This window comes from Syngnathus typhle, linkage group LG8 (assembly GCF_033458585.1).
Source record: "Syngnathus typhle isolate RoL2023-S1 ecotype Sweden linkage group LG8, RoL_Styp_1.0, whole genome shotgun sequence".
Lineage (NCBI taxonomy): Eukaryota > Metazoa > Chordata > Actinopteri > Syngnathiformes > Syngnathidae > Syngnathus > Syngnathus typhle.
Window position 1 is genome coordinate 131215 of NC_083745.1, and position 19944 is coordinate 151158.

Below are 19944 nucleotides of genomic sequence, written 5' to 3' on the forward strand. Positions count from 1 at the left end.
GAGAGGTGAGTTAAGCTACATGGAGTTACCAAATCGGAAGTTGTTTAATTCAGTTTTAAGAATAATATCGTATTTCACGTATTTAAAAACAGATGTTGGATTAGTATACCCAACATGGGGATTTGTCATCACATCAACATGGTCCTGTGAGTTAATATTGATTCCATTTGATTCAAAGTTAAAAAGAAAATCTCATAATACCACCGGAAAGTAATACGGGTGAGAGTTTGGATTAATATATAATGAAAACGCATTTTTCTCGTGTGAACGATGCGGTTTTACAGGACTGATAATTGGTCGTCATTACTGCAGAACGTTCCTAAAGATATTTTATGTTGAAACGTCAAACCGGAAGTTGTAGTTGTTCAAGTCTCTTGACGGCTGGCCAATGAATGAAAACGACGTCGAGCGACTGTCACGTATGACAACCACATGGAATGGTTCTCTTTTGACTAATGGCACCTCTAAAATGACATTGCTTTCTCCGAGTACTCTGTCACACCTAACTGCTTCCCGGCAAGGTATTCTGTATGTAGCTCCCAGTGATCTTTGCATCCCTTGAAGGAAATCCGACCCATATACTCTCCCAAATGTCATAATTGAATTTGCTGCGAGCGTACCTCAGAAATAATAGTTGCATCGGAAATTGGCTTGCACAAGGAAGGTAGCTCTGCTTTTACTCTTCTGTGCTGACTGACTGCTAACATTTGCCTTTTCTATTAATATCCTACCTTTTAAGTAGATGCCAAAATAACTATAGCAAGAGAATAAATACCTATAATTTGATATCTTCATCAAGAAGTCATAATGCGCTTTGCCAATGATCCCATTTTCTATTTGAAAAGTTTAGGAACAACGAATTTTAGCATTAAAAATGTCATTTGGTTGAAGGGCTTTTAAAAGGGGGTCACATCTGCCTCACAGCTCTGAAGTAGGGGATTGGAATTGCATCAGGACTTCCTGTGCTTAAATGTTTAATGTTTAAGATCAAATACAATTGGTGAAGATCAAAACCGACAACCAAAGTGCCCCCTTCCATTGACATTGTGCATGAGGGTCTCCAGTTCCCTCCATTAGCCGAGGAGCCCTATCCCAAAGCGACAAGGGGGTGACCGACCCTTCCAGGTGAAACAAAGGCACCTTAACTTTCAGCAAACCTTGTTTCACCACGCACATGCATCTTTGCCATCTGCTCCCTCTTCAACGAGACACTGTCTGTCCACTAAAATAGCTCCCCGGCCTGCTTCTCCAGTGTCACCTCTGTTCCCTTGGAGACATCATTTGCCACACAGTTGAAGCCTTCCAGTTCCAACTCTGTAATATTTTTAGCCAGATGGAGAAAAAAAAATAAGAAAATCGATGACCTGCGGGTTCCAAACGGAAGCACTCTGGCCGGCCAAGCGCTGTCTGTGGCTAATCACTGCGAGAAGACCGAGACAGGCCTCCACAGGAGCGCTTGCTCCTGCACAATGAGCACAGTCACCCCTGCTCATCTCACTTCCGCCAAGGTTATTAGAAAAGACAAGCCTGCAGTCTCCTGGGAAAGATCTGCTGTCTTGTGATAATTGTCTTGGACACAGTACCGTTTTCAATCGTAAATACTCATTCTGCAACATAGCTTTTCATTTAAACCTGAATAAAAAATGGATCATTTAAGATAGCAATTGAAACCATTCCATTTTCCATGTTTCCATCTAAATAGTGAGCTCTCGTTGTTCTGTTGTCCGAGAGTCAGCGTTGGAAAGAAACATCCTGCATTGAGATGACTGGACAACAAGCGAGCTTTTCTGAAGCATTTACGTATTCTTCAAGATCTGTTAATCCTGTCGTGACAATATTACATTATGGTGACGCACTATTATTTTGTCCTAACAGAAGGCTAAACACTCACGAGGTCACATTCACGAAACTGTTTTTCTTTCATCACAATCCACTACAATCTACTTTGTTTGGCTCACCCACAGAAGCCAAGAATCTTTTAAAGAGTTTTCAAAACGAAAAGGTGTTGAAGAAAGGGTAGTTTAAGTACTTTCTCTGAAAAAAAAAAAAAAACAATGTACCAGCCATTCTCTGAATAGCAGCTTATCCTCTTTATATATTTTTTTTATAAAAACAAAACTGTATGTTAACCACTAAACACCACAAGAGGGCAGACAAGCCCTACATCTGCCAGATTACAGTCACTAAAGTGAAACTAGCGACACCTAGTGGATTTCTTAAGCCCTGCAAAAGAAAATCATCACTTCTTTTGTTCCACTTTGCATGACGTTAAGGAGGAAACAAATGATGTGTGCAAATGTTGAATCATCCGACTTCCACTGACAGACAATATCTCACATGTGGTCCAATCTTCCCAATCCACAATAGAATAGACTACGATACTCGAAAGCAGCAACATTAAGCAATCTTTCGAGTGCCATGGCGTTCGTTCAACAGAAGAAAAGATCCACTGCAAACAAAACTCACCAAATGAATATGAGCTTGTCTTGGTTAACTCACCAATTGATGTTCGTGCCGTTTAATACACAGCTGATGCTCCAAGCGAGCCATGACGTTTTCTATTGTATGAATGGCAACAGGTGGATACAAAGGTTAGTTTTACCTTTGGCCTTTGACCTTTTTCGGCCCTCCATATCTGCTAAGTAAGATCTCAAATGGCAGCTCATCTTAGGGGGCATGCAAAGGAACAAAAAAAATGCAAATAGGACGGACGGACAGACAGACAGACAGACAGACAGACCTGAGGGGCACAGCTGCTGTACACATTGCAGCAGTTGCACATGAAGATGTGGAGGCAGTCTGACCTAATTCATTACCACAAGCAGCCATGTTGATGTCATTTCCTTGACTTTTTCTGAAGGGAAGATGAGAGAATTCAGATTGGATGTGATCAAACAATATTTTGCAATGATTAGAGGAGACAATTATACTGATCATTTATCATGAGGCATTGCATCTATTTTTAAAATAAAGGCAACACAAATCCCTTTGAGTATACAGTAATTGTCATGTCCTTACTTTGTCATCTTTTCAACATCCTACTAGTTTGTATATCAAATATATACAGTCTCTTTGCTAAATACAAAATAAATACGACATTAGGTGATCGATCATCTATGTGACCAAATTCATAGAACCAAGTGTTTTTTGTAATACAAACCAACTCTAAAATGAACTGAGTCAGTCTGAGATGACTTCACCCGACATTTTTTTTAATTCAATCAAATAAAAGAAACAGAATCAAGATAGAGCCCATCTCCGACTGGGATTGCAAAACCCATCTTATATCGTTGTTGTTTTTCTTGTACGCTGGTGTATTTTCTGTTAGCTGTAACACATGATGTAACACATCCTATTCAAATGAATGCGAATACATTTCGCGTGTAAAACATCTCGTGGTCTTCGTCAAGCTGCGGACAAAACGGAAGACATTTCCGAGGCAAAACGTTGCCAATAATGACTGCGAAGTCAAAGTGAGGCAGGGAAAGGGAAGGCAAGGCAAGTCAGGGAAGGGAAGGGAAAGGAAAGGAAAGGAAGGGAAAGGAAAGGGAAGGCCTGGTCTTGAGAGCTTTTCGCTTCTCTTGCTTGCACAGGCAGCGTGATGTCAGCGGTGGCTGTATTGGTGTCATTGACTCGGTAGGGGTGATGGCGTCATTTGATGCCCTGCCGTAGCCTCCTGCTTCAATAGCGAAGGGGAGACGGAGCTTTAGCCGACGCGACCGTGGCTCCCTTGGCCCGGATCGAGCACCGCCGAGCCGGATACCTCACCACGGGAAACATGGAGGCTGCGGCCGAGGAGCTGCTGGCCGGCTCTCGGCTACCCGTCACTATCGATCAAATAGTTAACGATACGCTATTGGTGACGCTGACCTACCGAGAGAGAAGCTATACGGGGATATTACTCGACTGCAACAAAAAGTGAGTCGAATTTGTCTCATGTTCACTTTGATCTTTTAGAGCTCAAATTAATCGGATCGAGCTTGCGGCTAGTGGACCGTGGATGCTAACTGCTAGCACAGGCTAGTTAGCCACCTGGGCCTCAATAAGGAAAGCATATGGCTTGTTGTAGCTGACACTGTAGCTATCGTGCTAGCTTTCAAGCTAATATCTTTATTTTCATAATAGCTGACGATAATACAGCCCAGAGCGTCATCTCACCTCCGCTGTGTTTCGAATGTCAAGAAAGATGGCACATTTACTGAGATTGCAAATGGCTTGATGTGAACAACAGCAAATGTCAGGAGGTTCACCTATAGCTTATTGTTAGCACTAATCGTACAAATCTGCTCCTACGTTTTGAGCATAAACAGGGGATGTTTTCTTAGCCATTCAGTGTGTATGTAATGTCTCAAAACGTCGTTACATGTGACAACTTTTCCTTAGTGATGCCCCTTTTAAAAGAAGTCAGGTATTGTAGCAAGGCTGATTAAAAAGGCATCTTTTTCTTCCATTACAGATTGAATCGTATTATGATTGAATGTAGTCACGCAGTGGTGACAAGGAATCAAACTTGAGCTTCCGAGTAACATTGAGTTCTGTTTGAGAAATGGGATCTTTTGACAGTTATAAGTCAGCTCTTTTGAAAAGTGAGGGAAGGCCATAAAGGCAGACATTGTTGTTGGCAAGTGCCAATGTGTCATGTCTTCTCTGCTCCTCTCTGTGTGTGTCAAATGGAAGCGTTGTTGCACCTTTTCAAAGCTATTCATAGACAATCACATTGGGACACAGTTGCCCACAAAGTATGTGTAGGTTGCTCTTCATATTACCCTTCCTTCATTTCAAGTAGGCCGTGATCGAGGGTCACAAAATGTCCATTTTGTCCTCGTAACATTGTACATTTCACAATTGATATAGCACATCTTAATTAACACAACATCAAGTGTCATCATATTGAGCTATATGCCGTGTCCTTGTGGTATGCTTGACCTTTGTGTGTGTGTGCGTGTGCGTGCGCTGTAAAGGTGAGTATCGTGCTTCCCGAGTGCCACATCGATAGAGGGGAAACATGTCAAGAGACTTTTATTCAGAGCTGACTGCTTCTTCTCCAGGGGATGACCAACACACTAATTGTACACTCATTAAAAATCTCACCACACATAACCCCAAATTAGCCAGGAACGTATAAATAGATGTACAGATAATAAAAACGAGGAGAAAGGCCGTCACTTAGTGGCTTTGTCTTCTCGTGAAAACAACACTATTGTAGCACAACCATCGTAATGTTTTGAGAGTGACGTTAAATCTTCGATTGAGTGCAAAGGCCTTTGTCCCCAGCCCCCACAAATGAAGGATTTTCAACATACAGGTGAAAAGAATTGTTTCACGCTTTGTGAGTGTGGCCTCTTGACAACCTATAAAATAGTCAATTGCCTGCTGTCTATAACTTTGAAATGCCATAATGGTCAATACGTATTGCCAAGTGCGGCAGGAATTGCCTTGTTGTACTCGCATCATTTTGGGCACCTTCCGCAACCTTGAAATTGTTCAACTTTAACCTCGTAAACGTATTTATAACACTGTAGATGTGCCGGAAACGGTGACTATTTTTTTTTGTGTGTGTGAAACTGTCAGGCAGATATGACTTTATGACCGTAATATTACAACTTCCTTATTGTAAAATCACAAGTTGCTTTTCTTTTCTGTTCAGTTTTGTGCCGTTTCTATTTTAGCTCAAACACAAGACGTGTATTTGTGCTACATTCAGACGTGGTGAAATAAAAGCACTCCACTTAAGCTAGGAATGTAATTGTTGTGTACAACTGAAAAGTAACAATGCCATTGGAATGCTTGAATGAACTTTACTCATGTCTTTTTTTTTCGTCATCCTCGTTTCAGGACCGGGCTCTTCTGTTTGCCAGACTTAGCGGCCAAAGCGGTCGACTTCCCGGCGGTATCTCAAACAACTTGTGAAATAGCAGACGTTCTGGGTGAGGAGCAAGCTTCCAAATCTCCCAGCCAGGCGGCACAAAGACCAAAGGATGAAAATAGTCTCCCTGAAAGCCGTCTAGCTCCTGCGCCTCCGCCACCGCCACCACTTTGCCCAGTTCCCACACCAGTGCCAGCTGGGCAGACGCCCTACCCTCCTTATTTTGAAGGAGCCCCCTTCCCCCAGCCTTTATGGGTACGCCACAGCTACAACCAATGGGTACCGCAGCCCCCTCCCCGACCCATAAAGAGGAAGAAGAGGCGGACGCGGGAGCCCGGCCGCATGACCATGAGTACCATCCGGCTGCGGCCGCGCCAGGTACTTTGCGAGAAATGCAAAAACACCTTGAATAGCGACGAGGACAGCAAGGACGGCGTGAGCAATGCAAAGAATTCCAGAAAGGAAAACACACTACACAGCGACGATGACGCCGACGAAGACAAAGATACACCGAATAAGCTCTCCAAGAAAAACGATGCCGCCAAGGACAATAAGAGACGGGAAAACGGCACCGGCGTGGACACCAAACGTCTCAGGAAGGACAAAAAGAGTGACGCTGAAGGGGACAAGTTCCCCACAGGCGACATTATTCCTCACAGTCCTGTCATCAAGATTTCCTACAGCACTCCACAGGGCAAGGGGGAGGTCATGAAGATCCCTTCCCGAGTCCACGGTTCAGTCAAACCCTTCTGTCCCAAGCAGCTGGCGCATCATGGCTTGGGCGAGAACGGCAAGATTCCTTCCAACGCCACCAAGGAGCAAAGGCACATTTTAGACGCTCGCCGCTCCGGTCTCACTGTATCCATTCCCAAACTCAAACTGACGAGGCCCTTCACGACCGTGTGTCAGGATTTAGCACCCTCGCCCAATATCCGCCTGAGACAGAGGGAACACCACGAGAGCGTGGTGGAGTACGAGGCGCAGCTCGTCGGCGACGCCAGAAGACGAAGTCCGAGGGCGCCGGGACCTTGCCTGGGCCATTCCGAGGACTCGCGAGAAGGCAAGAACTCTCTGGAGTTGTGGTCAGGGAGTTCGGGGGAGGAAGCCGAGCGCGGCCACAACGACCTAACGCTTCTCATCAATTTCCGTAAACGCAAAGCCGATTCGTCCAGCCTGTCGGTTTGCAGCAGCGACAGCCTGGACGAATCCAAGTCGTGCAGCTCGGACGGCACGTCGCCGGAGCTCTGCGACTTGGCGCCCGGCGAAGACCTTTCCGTCACCTCGTCTTCGTTACCGTCACGGGACGATTGCAAGACGGTGCCCCCCCTCACCGTGCGCCTACACACTCGCAGCATGACAAAATGCGTGACGGAAGACGGACACGCCGTGGCCGTGGGAGACATTGTATGGGGCAAAATCCACGGCTTCCCCTGGTGGCCCGCACGGGTCCTCAGCATCAGCGGCACCCGCAAAGAGGAAACGGCCACCTGCGAAGCCCAGTGGCCCCAGGCCAAGGTGGCGTGGTTCGGTTCGCCCACCACATCCCAGCTCTCCGTTGCCAAGCTTTCCCCCTTCAGAGAGCTCTTCAGGTCTCGTTTCAACCGCAAAAAGAAAGGGATGTACCGGAGAGCCATCTTGGAGGCGGCCAAGGCCGTCGGACACATGAGCCCAGAGATTACCTCGCTCCTTTCTCACTGCGACCCATAGGTTAGTTGACTCGCTGACAACAGGTCCAGGATTGCATTTCAGTCAAGCGCTTGTAGTACTATAGATGATACGGGTCATTGGAAATGTACTTTTTCCACAATCTGAAAAAGTGAGTTATTGGCATGGCGTGGGATGTGTTGTGAGTCCATTTTATTGGAGTAATCAGCAGTAAAATATCAGTTGGTTATAGTACAGACATAGTTCATGCAATACAGTCACTGTTGTATAGAACGATTGCTTCAACGAGTCCTCAAACATCTGAAAAGTGCTTTTCCTCTGCAAACAATGCAAATGTACCTTTGGGTGCAAAATAACATTTCAAATGCATCGCCAATGGGACACTTTTGACAGTTGACAAACTATTTGCCTACTATTAAAGCTGAAACGGGTCCTTGAGTACTTTGACTACCTCGGTTTAAAAAAAAAAAAGCTTAAGGGGTTTATTCCTGCCTCTGTTGCAGCTAGACTGCTGAGGCCGTCTCGACGCGTAGTCCCGAGTGTAATTAGGGAAACTCTTTTGCTCTTTCAAACAGTTGGCACCGACGACGCAATGCCGTTCTGAAATCGAGTTCAATCGCGAGTAAAGGACACGAAAAAGAGCTGCCATTATATTGCCAGGGCTTAACGGCCGCTCCGGCGTTAGCAGATAAGAGCACTATCAGATTGAGGTTTACATCTGTGATGAAACTTCCTCCCAAAAGAAAGAAGAATAAAAAAAACAACAACGTTGTTTGCTGATTGTCTTTGTGCTTTCTCTTGTACAGGAAGCTGGGTGCTGAAGGGAGGTCTCCCAGGGTTTTTTTGTGACCCTGTCATCAAGACCCAGGAGGGGAGTATGCGCGGTTGCCTCGGCGACTATTTATATGCTGCCCTCCGCCCCACTACCACCTCCCTCCCTTCTTCTTCTTCTTTCGTTTCTTTTTCACAAGGCTGTTGTAAAATGGCTGCCAAGGTGGAGGATCGTTTCGGGCATGGGAGCAAAACAAAACGACAACAAGAAAGAAGGACCATGCAGCACATGGTCTGCTGGGACTATTCCTGTTCCCCCCCTGCTGCAATCATGTTTCGATAGAGCCGAACAATGAGCAACATAACAAGAACCAGAATGTATTTATTGCTATATTTTCAGAATCCATCTTTCTATCTGGGAAAAGCGTGCTGCTGTCATGAATCCCTGCGCGCGCCGCGCCACCCTTTGGACATTTAACGGAAGGGTTCAAAAAGTCTTAAACAACCTAACATCTCCAAACTGTGAACAGCTCCATCCAGTGATAATAGTAACTGTTCCTCATCGAGTGACCAGTGTTCCATCCAACATGACTCGGATTAGTGCATGTTTATACCGATGGTCATCCTTTGTATGTCACCCTTACATTTCATTTTGAACGTTCGATATGTCAACCCCTCTTTCTTTCTTTTTTCTTCCATCATTTGTAATTATTTAAAGCATTACGAAAAACAAAAAAAAGCACTTTATCGGTACCTTGGTGGCCTGCTGTAAGCTCACTGTCTGAAACACTATTGTGAGTGAGCTGCAGCCCAGATAGGCAGCAGGGGCGTTAGAAAATCCTTGTGGTTGACTATCCACGGCCTTGGAGAAACTTTTTCTTTTAGTCTTGTCCACATTTTGATTTTTTTGGGGGGATGTTTGTGTACACTGTATCGTCCACTCACTACACTCTACAAAAAGCCCACGTGAACATTTCTTTCCACTGGACAGACATGGGTCAAATCGGTGTCGACACTCCCTATGCAGTATCAGTTAAAGCTTTACGATTGACTTTGGGAAGAATGAAATAACGTGCCGCAAGAGTACTGTGAAGTCAACTGCTCGTCGTGTTGAAAGCAGGGGGGGGGGGGGGGGGGGGGGGGCAGAGTCAAGCAAAAACGGCTGCGTTAAGCACAGTCCAAAAAAAAAAAAAAGCTGCACACGGTCCTTCTGATTTCTGCCTGCCTCCAAAAGCTTAGCTGTGATCAAGGCAGAAAAACTGCTCATTGATTGCCAAGGAAGGAAGTATTTTTTTATTTTTTTTCCCCTCCCTTCTCGGGGAGCAGACAACCACCATTGTGATGCTCTATGCGTTGACTGCCATCAAGCCCGGCTACTTTTCCAGGCAGCCTTACACAAGATTCTAAATGTACAGTATGTATGCCTGACAGAGGGGAAACGTGTCCTACGTATGTGCAACATGGCTATCAACTGTTGCCCATATTGGTCAATGTTCTTGGCTATTTTTTTTTTTTTTTTTACATGTACAGTGCATAAAATAAAATATACAAGCAATATAAGTGCTGGTGTGGATTGGCGTGGTCATTATTTGTAGGGCTGCCAAAGTTACATTAAAAATAGATGTCATTATTAATATTGGATGATATGCACATATCATATGGGAAGACACTGCGAATGATTTCTCACCCAAACTATTTGCATTTCACCTTCAAATTAAATACATCACACACATAGTGTGTCGGGAAAAGAACCATGAGGAAAGTTCCCATCTGGTTGCGCTTGTGTGTTTATTACTGCTGCACTGTTTGTTTAGTTTCAACGTTGGCGCCCGGCCTCCGTCGGGCAATGCCTGGCGAGGCATCTGAGTGGGCGGGCCCTTTGGCTCCAAAAGGGCTGCCCAGGTGAAAGGGAGCACCAGAGAGGCAAAGCTGCATTTGCAAGACTTCCCTGGGAGACATTTTGTTCACGCAACAAGCAACGTTTTCACTCACTTAACTTGGCATGTGCCGAAGAACAAAATGGCTGCTGTTGTTTGTTCCCCGAGGGACTCGTGGCACACATTCCAGCTTTATCTGACACACTTAGATGGCGAGATTAGATTTTATTCATAGGTGCGAATTAACCACCCGCAAAGGAATTGCTGCAGCGGGTAAGGCTTTTCTATTCTTCGCCAGTGGATTTCGAAAAAGACATGAAACAAGGCTCGTATCCTGATTTCTTTTGAAATCAAAGCAAGAAACGCACCAGGAGTGTTTTTAACTTTTCAGTTTTTGCTCTATGCCTTTTTTTTTCTTCAATCAAATGAAACAACTAAAGGGACAACATCCTCTGAGACTGTTGATTCCATTATTTTGCCGGGGCATGCACAAGATAAGCTTGAAAGTAAACAAGCAACTGTCTTCTAACAGCTGAGAGCTGAATTTGGTGCAAACCCTTCCTATTGGCTTAAGCAGAGTGTACCTAATATTGTGGACTTCAGGTCAGTTCTTGGCACAGCTCCATTCATTCCCATACAGGTGTTGTACGTTCATATACTTCCACAGTGTTGATGCTTTGCAATCTCCACATCGTGATTGTGCATGTATGAACCGGTTTTTAGGGAGCAGCTGCCCTAATGTTTGTATAAAAACATACGTTTGCTTCTCCATATACTTACACAACAAGCACACACTAATCCCTTTGTTTCCACAAACAGCATGGAGAAAATACAGACAACCGCCCCGATTTCGTCCCTCCCTCCCCTCAGACATGCGGGCACATGCTTGTACATGGCAACCTCGATTTGGGCTGACTTCTCCCCATCCCCTCCCTCCCTCCTCCATGGATGAGTGCAGCGTAACTCGGGGAGAAAAAAAAAAGGAGAGGCAAATGGCGGAGGGATGCTGTGTGCAATTACTGCTAATGATATGGCTCCATGCAAGCTGCGGCCATAATTAACTTGAGTGGAAGCGCGGCGGGCCTGCTTGAGAAGAATGTCGCTCGCAGAAAAAGGTCTCGAGCCAGGAAAGCAAACCTTAGATGACATAGCTGCTTTCCTAAATTAGTCACCATAGGTGGCCCAGTGTGTAGCTGTACTTTTGACTTCTTACTTTGTCTTCTTTTTTTGCATCATGAGATGAAGAGCCCTAGAACCTTCTGTTGTTCAAAGATACTCCGTCTGATGTGGAAAACCATGCAGGTACGGTGGACCATTCCGGCTGCTGTCATTAGTTAATCAAGCACAAAGATATGGGGAAATATTTTCAAGCTGGAGCACGATAAAAGAAGCAAAGTACGTATGTCGTGTGTATTTTTCCACAATGCCAAATTAGACATGTATTTTGTGGACACAAGTCATTTTGCCACGTCTGCATCCGTAAGTCCTTGTTCCACCGTTTAGCAATATTTATCTATTTTGTAAATATGGGTGAGAGGTCAGGCCAGAAACTAAAGGGTAGGGGGGGGGGGGGGGCAATCATTTGATATCATGCTTTAGCAATAAACTGCATTTATTAGGCCCTGAGCGGTCCCATTTAAAAACTGTCTATTGCATGTCATACTTTCATCGAAATAACCGACGGATCTTTTCACCTTTGATTAGACCTCGGCCTGCCTTGAGGTCATCCTGTCTCATGCTAATGAGTCACTGGGGTGTGCTCGATTCAATTTCCATTGACATGATGGTGAAAGATGATTACATCTGCTGCACCCCCGTTCAATGTTGTAATTATATTCAAGTTTGTTTTCCATTTGGGTTTGAACGATGTACGGGGGATCTACAGCAAAACCAAACAAGCAGACGTCCATGTTCGTGACAAAGTGATCAGTGGGGAGAAAATTGTAAAATGGCTTCCAGACACACAACAAACTGAAACTCAACTCAGCCGACTTTGCCAATAAATCAATGGTTGTCTTTCCTCATCTCTGGGGCTTCCATTCGGTTCAAATCTACATCAAGTAGGATAAAAAAATAAATAAAATAAAGTCTGCATTTTATTCGGATTTTGACTGGGCAGGATGCAGATCAAGCTTGGAGGGGGAGGCTGGTTAAAAAAAAAAGTGAATTCATTTGAGTCTTTTTTTAAGCGACAACTGTGAGCCTGAAGTAAATCAGAAGGAGACTTGATACATTTTTCAAGGATTTGGGTGTGGTGCACTATTTACATGACAAACCATAGGTCAAGCCATGTGGCCTCTGTAATGAGAGTGTGGGGAGGGGGCTGCAAGAACCAGCCGCCGCTCACGATGCCCCAAAAACCTTGAAACGGTGTGTCATGTTGATCTTCTCCCCCCCTTTAGCGACTCCTCAAATATTTCCAAAAGCGGACAGATTGAGTCAACATGGCCGATGCCTTCATTTCAACCGTGCGGCCGTGAGCATGCATGAGTCCTCCCCCAGGATGCGGTTTTGCCTCTCTGTGCCCGGCAAGCAACAGCCTCGGGCCTCCTTGAGCAGCTGTCGCTCGGTCGCTAGGGCTCTGGAGACCCAAAGAAAAGCCATTGGCCGCCCTACCCCCCAACTTTACCAGCCTGCTTGCGTTCAATGCGAGGCCCGAAGGGGGATGGGCATCCACACGGAGGGATCTAACGTAATAACACAGGGCACGACTCCGCATCTCCTCGTGAAATTTCTTGAAGCGATTGTGCAGGCGGTAAGCCGATTCATTTGTTGATGTTTTCCCAAAGGACGACGCGAGTGGCTTTGTTTGGGTGTGTTTGTCTTTCCTCAACTTCCTTTTGCTTATCTCATGGCTCCTGCATTGTCATCATGCTGTAGTCACGTTCCGCAGTCGTTCCAAACGGCAACCGCTCGGAGTCTGACGCGGTGGAACCGCAGAAAGAAAGCATCCTCAAAAAAATAGTGTTCCTTTGACTCACTTGGCACCAAAAAAAGTGGGATAGTTCAAAGGTCAAGTGGGCAGAGCAAAAGCAGCAGTATTATTATTGATTAAATTGAAATGGAAAAAAAAAGTGAGACTATAAAATGATGCTTGAAATAACTGCGCTGCAGTCAAATTCTTTTTGGCTGTTTTTAATTCTGTGACGCCAACACTAGTGATTTTCACTTCTGCAACACAGTGCAGAGTTCTGGGTTTGAACCTGGACTGTGTGGAGTTTGCATGGGTTATCCCCATCTGTGAACCTTGCCTCCTCCAAAAGCGTTGCCATTGTCTCACTAATCCAAGACTATTAAGATTGCCGCAGCACACATCGGCGCTCGGAGCGGCTTCCAACAGCCCAACAGACCGCCATCTAAATGGGGGGGGGGCATGTGTGTGAGGTTAACAGGATCCAGTGGATTAGCGCCAGCAGCGGGATCTGAGCTGACACTGGGGCCAAAAGGAAAAGGGCTTCATTCAAGTCATACTTCAATTTCTATAGACAGAAGATCCACAGAAATGCTCATCCCACCCGATATCCTTTTGTGTAGACGTGACATTTGAGATCTCTCATTTTCTTAAAGTGATGCTATATGAGTATTTCCTATTTATGACAGGCAACAGAGTCAGAGCAGGTGGAAAGGAATGAAAATGTCTAAATGTGATTCAAATAGGCGAGAGGGCTCATTTTTTCTACATGGTCTTTTAAGGTGAGTGAGTCTGTTGTTTTTTTATTTCCTGCTTCTGTTGGAATTGAAATGAAAAAAGAAAAACAAAGCCTTCTCCTCATCTCTCTGGGAGGAAAGAAAACAGCTCTGCGATGGGGTTGTTGTTGTTTCACTTGCTTGCGGTAAGTAAGTCAGTAGCAGCTGAGCTAGCACAGCTTCCATTTCCCCAGGCCTGGCAATTGTTGGTTTGTCAATATTTCACAACGTGCGTCCTTTGTCTCTCGGCACATGTGGCTTTCTCTTTTCATCCGTGAATCCTCACAGCTATGCACGGGGAATGTGTTCATCCAGTGAAAGAAAGGGAAAGAAGGAGAAGCTCACTTCATGCATTCCCTGCCCTCCTTCATATTTGACATTCTTTAGCCTTGTATGGTAGACGGCCATCAGATGTTGCACCACAGGAGACTGCTGGGGGCGGGGCCAGGGACGACAGTACACTTGATCGACGTACTATAAAGCTAAAATGGCTCCTGCCTTGTCACTTGTGCAACCTGTCAGGAAATGCCACGCAGGAAAAATGGAGGACAAATGTCCAAATGACTCATTGCCTGGATTGTGGACTGTCTGTCATCCCAGAGGAAATGCCAAAGTGCGGATTCATATCCATAGACGGCGCCTCCATTATCTGCACTTCTCCACAATCATTGTGAATCATCAATGCGATGAGAAGCACCATTTGGTGACAAGAAATGAGATCTTTTGTCAGGCTTTCAAAGAATATTTGCGGTTGACTAATTGATACTTCTTTTGAAATTTTCCATCCAAGCAATATCAGGCTGAGACGACTCCAAATGGCTCCCGCAATTTTTGATTGCCCACACAGCTCATTGCCTGCTCGAATATGAGTGACTCACATGTGCATGGATGCGTAAGCGCACACTGGAGAGAAATCATTGAATAGATGGAATCATGACTCTGGAGCTTTGTCACAGCCATAGGGATTGGAACGAGTCTACTTTAATGGATATGTGCTCGTCATCTTATTATTAAGCAACAAATAATGACTCCCTCGTTGGATGTGGCATGTTGTGTAAATGAATTGGGATCAGGTCGAAAATGATTACCGTGTCAAATTGATTATCATAATGAATCGCCTGGATCACAATGGTGCAGCCCAACCAACATAATCACATTTAGTCCAAATCGAGCCAGTCACGTGGACTGGAATTTATGACACTGAGGCATGAGGAACAAAGGTGAATCAACAAGATATGTACAGTCAAGCCAGGGAAAATGTGTTGATCTCATTTTTAATATGATGAAGAAGACTTGACCATTATTATTAGCAGTTCATGTTGGATTTCACAAATGAAAGAGAAATAAGAAAAGAAGGTGTCTCTGTTTGCTTTCTCCCCTTTGAAAATATGGATGAGCCGAGTAAACAATCATATTTTGGTGTTTTTATTTTTAATTGGATTCTCATTGACTTGTGTTGTGGGTTCTGATGGATTTGCTTTACAGGTTCAAGATGGTATATGAGCAGGAATCAACTCAACGGGATTGTGGGACGTAGTACCTCGAAAACTTCAGCTCAGTGAGTCGTCCAAAGTTTTCCATTCACTTGAATACTTTGTTCCCCGTGACAGGAGTTGTGAAAGGTTCGTTCTGTGCAGGGCATACGTATTCTATGTTTGCAATTAGACAGAAAAGCTGTCCATTTATGGCAAAGACTCCCGCAGAGCCGTCACAACGTCTGCTGGGAAGCGTCGTAAAACAGCCTCATTGCTGACTCTCAGAAACTAGAAAGAAAAAAAGATAGTGGATGGTAAAAGAAGCTGTAAATATGCAAGCGGAATGCAAACGTAAGGATACAAGATTTGCAAGATGACTTTGCTAAGAAGATCATTCTGCAAGCTGTTGGAGTGAAGTTTACCCAGAAGGACAATATTGGGGCATAGCAGCGCAATCGACATGCAACAGAGATAATGACTCACTGCTGTTGGCCAAGTAGGACTCATTTTATGACTCAAGAGCAGCACCTGTTTAAGTTACGATATTTCAAAAATTCCAACCCGTGTGCATAGTCACACTGAAGACATTAGCAATCATCTCTTTCTGAAGAGTAAGGAACAAGTCTGGAGGAGCAGCGCAGTGACCTCATAAAAAGTCAGAAAACATTTACAAACTCATCTCATGTTCTGAAATCAGATGTATTTCATTTTGCTACATTTTTGACTGTCAACCTGATGGGAAGAGAAAATAGTAAATCATTGACAGTACCTATGGGCAACTCTCTACATTCATAACCATTTATGAAATGACATCGACAGTATAACCTGTAAATCAAACCACTTGCAACCATCATGGTGGCTTTCTGGTCAAAAGATTGGGATCTTCACATTCCTTCAATGAGGCAATGTCTTTTAAGTTGAAAGCGAGAGCAGGTTCTCTTTTCACCAAATGATGTAGAAAGCTGTGAAGGAGGAAGCGGTGAGGACAAGAGGGGCCCAGACAGCTGTCACCTCCCTCTGTGAAGAGACACACATTGATGGACCGGGGATGGATTGGGAGCACACAGCTGCCATGGAGTTGTCACTCACGTCTTATCATGCCCTCTCATCTGGACTGCCTAATGGACACTGTGGACCATTTGGCAAAACCAGTACTGGTCCAAGTCTTTAGGGGGCCCTCAGCAGAATTCTATTTGGGGCCCTCTACTGTGGTGTCGCCCGTGCTTGACTACCACTGAAACACGTTTGTATTGATGACACGATTGTGATGTTTGTGTTACCTCTTTCATTCTTTTCATATGAAGAAAAAAATCATCCTTTTTTTTGGGTGGGGGGGCAAACAGGCAATTAGGTCGCTTGAGTCATTGGGCACAATTGATGCACGTGACAACCTAAGCACTGCATATCATTTGAAAACCTTTATTTAGAGTCAGAGGGATCTGAAGTCAATAACACTGACCCTTGGGCAATAATAGTCAGCTTGTGCACGAGAGCCATCAATAAGCGTCTGCAAATTTAAAGCAAACGCCTTTCAACAACAGTAAAGTCCATCCAACACTGACATCTAGTGGTCAAATCGAGTTATACAACACCTACACCAACAACAGTCAAAATGAATGAGAAACTATTTTCAAATATATATAAATGCTTTACATACATAGCATGAAAAAAAAGACCTGCGGCATTTACTTTGGCAGTTTGCGAGACTTGATGTAGGAAGAGTATTTGATAGTTCCTAGTTCCAAAGCAGGGCATGTATGCAGCTGAATAAACAGTGCGAATCAAACAATACTCCAATCGAGATCCCATTCTCCAGGAAACGTCAAATAAATAGAAAACAGGTTTTGAATCCTCATTCACGGTGTTTTCCTTTCAATGCACTTCAATTCATTACACCATCAAAGAATCATGGGAACAATGCTCTAGTCTTAAAACAACAGACTAGCAGCAGTGGAAATGCAAGAAATAAACGGAATTAAATAACATAATACTAATCTTAGCCAAAATGAGACTTACTGTAGTGTTCTTGATTTATTTTCCCATTCCTTTTCTTTTCCTCCAAAACGTTGTCATACGTGTTATTTTCTTATGTTTGTTCATAAAATGCATTTATTATTAGTAGTACATAATCCGACACATTCACTGCAACAAGTCTTTACTATGCGCCTAATTTAGTGTCTGTGCAAACTTTCATTGTAATCTTACCCTACAATCCTGCTTTAATATAACTTGTACAGTACTTGGCCCCCGGATAGAAAGTAAGACATTCAATTGAGCCTTGAGGAAAGAAATGTTTTCTTTCTGTGCGCGTATATTTCTAACAACGTACTATAAATTCTGCATTTCCAAAGGTTATTTACACAATATATTTGCCAATAGTAAACACTTGGAGATCATGTTTGGCAATTCAAATGTATGTTAATAGGTGAGTTTTTAGCATGACTAATTTCGCCCCTCATATTTTGTCCCCTTGATTTATATGCTCAAGTCAAAAAGGTAAAAAAAGCTAAGAAGGAATCAAATAAATGTACTGCAAAATAAATTGGCCTCAGAAAGAATTTCTCTACTGCCCTCTATTGGAATAAAAGCCATACTGCAAGTGAGCTAGCATCTTCCTTGGACCCACAGAATTCAATCATCATCAAGATGACCCATCTTGTTGAGTGAAATCAACTCACTCTCTCACTTTTTCATTGCTTGGAGCACCAGAAGTAAGTGAGGTACGCTTAGGAACATTCTTCCAGACTTTCCACATTTGCTGCCTCCTTCCGTATGAGCCAAATTCAAAATGATGCTCTTACTTGCTTTGCGCTAATTCCTACTCACACGCTCTATCCATTACAAAATAAAAAAAGGCTTTTCCAACATAGTCAAGTGATGGCATGGAAACCACTTCTGAGTCCAGCAGAGAATCCAAGAACTGGTGTGATCTACTCAATGGCATGGTGTGGAATCCTTTTCTTCCGTACGATTTGAAGTGTTTTCAACTCACAAGCTTCCCACTTGACATTTTTTGTTCACTGTTTACAAGAGCCTTGTTTGTCTTGACTTCAGTCAAGCTTGTATTATCCTTTGAGTGTTTGCTGTGCTAAATTGTTCGTTACTAGGAGACCGTTTCCACACTGGCGCTAACCCCAAAATATATAAACACATTGGAAGGGAAGATTCCGTTATGATTCTTTAAGTAAACACGTGCTGAGCCCAAGGTGGAACAATTTTGTCATTTCTCAGCCGGGCTGCGGCACCACTTAATGCCAATTAAAGCCCTTTTCTGTTGGGACATTTATATAAGACCTGTGGAGAGAAGCACAGAGCACGGCTTGTTTTCCATTCTGGCAACAGACGTTTCCTAGAGACACTCAGGCCTCTTTTCAGCACCTTTGGGAGATTTCGGCTTGACATCTTCTCGGTTTATATTTAGGACAGACCTCTCTCATTACAGCTTGACTCACAGGGTCGCTCTCTTGACTTTTTTACAATTTAAATGGATTGAGGGCTATAGGATAGAATATGTCTTCCGGTAGGGCCAGGGTCACGCACACAATTTTAGATATACTATATTTGAAAGATTTAACTCATTCAGTGCCGTTGAAGGTTATAGTCGTCAAAGATATGAACTGGGTTGGCAGTGAATGAGTTACTTACTCTATACTTGACACCCACCGGCCAGTTTTTCAAGTAGCACTGGTTAACCCGAAATAAAGTTGAGGTGTTTTAGCAGGCATTTCCTGACTGCTATTTGAAAGGCTTCCTAATTCCCTTGCTCCAGTTGCAGGTGAAGAAAATGGTGCCTAAAACAAGATGCAGCAACGCCAAGATGAGAGTTGAAGCGAGCAAATCCTCGCAGTCAGTCTCCCCTGAAGTAAAATGGGTCATCACCAAGCTCTTTCGGAAAATAACTGACCTCTGTACCGCAGGAACAATATGCTCCAATTTAATTGCTAAGGAGGATAAATGAGTTGGGGCCACATTATAAAGCACGCAGTGGGAGCTCCAAAATAGGCCTCATCACAGTGGGATTCACTCGGAGTGCTGGAGAAATATGTCAGCAATTTAAGGGTACCATCAAAACAGAAAGAGACTATCTTGGTGTAGTGACCCAACAGAAAAAGCAGCATGGGTGCAAAATGATTTCCTCAAATAGTATGGTCTGTATGAATGGGCCAGCAGACAAAACAAATCAATCTGAAACAGTACTCCTTTGCAGACATTAGAATGCCAGATTATTTCCAGGGTTTTCTATTTTTAGACCTGTCGTTTTGAGTCGTTGTGACACCCAGGTCAAAGTGCACAGTTGTTTGCTGTCTGGAATTCCAACACTTTTTTTTTTCCATTTCCCAGAGTGCAAAGGGTGGAGTTTGAACGTGTGTGCGTAGGCATGTGTGTGGAAGCTCTTTATCAGCAGCATACATAACACGCACATAGGGACACCAAGCCATCCCCATCCACGGTGGTTGCATTTCCCTCTGGGATATCCTGCCTGCAACTAATGCTCTTGTATTGACCCACTGTTAAACAACATGCACACTGGCGCTACTGTTATCTGTGTGCACAGACTTCCATCCATATTTGCCCTGGTATTTTTAGGACTATTTCCACTTGG

The 19944-nt window shown here is 44.0% G+C and overlaps 1 protein-coding gene and 1 long non-coding RNA gene across 3 annotated transcripts; both read left to right on the forward strand.

Moving 5' to 3' along the window:
- Positions 1 to 3344: 3344 nt before the first annotated feature.
- pwwp2b (PWWP domain containing 2B) lies at positions 3345 to 9081 on the forward strand. The gene is made up of 3 exons (XM_061285433.1): positions 3345 to 3918; positions 5836 to 7573; positions 8338 to 9081. Exons 1-2 carry the CDS (start codon positions 3779 to 3781, stop codon positions 7571 to 7573), a joined length of 1878 nt encoding a protein of 625 aa, XP_061141417.1. The 5' UTR covers positions 3345 to 3778; the 3' UTR covers positions 8338 to 9081.
- A 1126-nt stretch (positions 9082 to 10207) lies between these two features.
- LOC133158313 (uncharacterized) lies at positions 10208 to 17866 on the forward strand. Of its 2 annotated transcripts, XR_009715194.1 has the most exons (4): positions 10208 to 10782; positions 10999 to 11481; positions 15352 to 15424; positions 16300 to 17866. It is a non-coding gene; the product is annotated as an uncharacterized LOC133158313 (long non-coding RNA). The 2 variants fall into 2 exon arrangements; XR_009715193.1 differs by having other exon boundaries at positions 10208 to 11481.
- The last annotated feature ends 2078 nt before the right edge of the window (positions 17867 to 19944 follow it).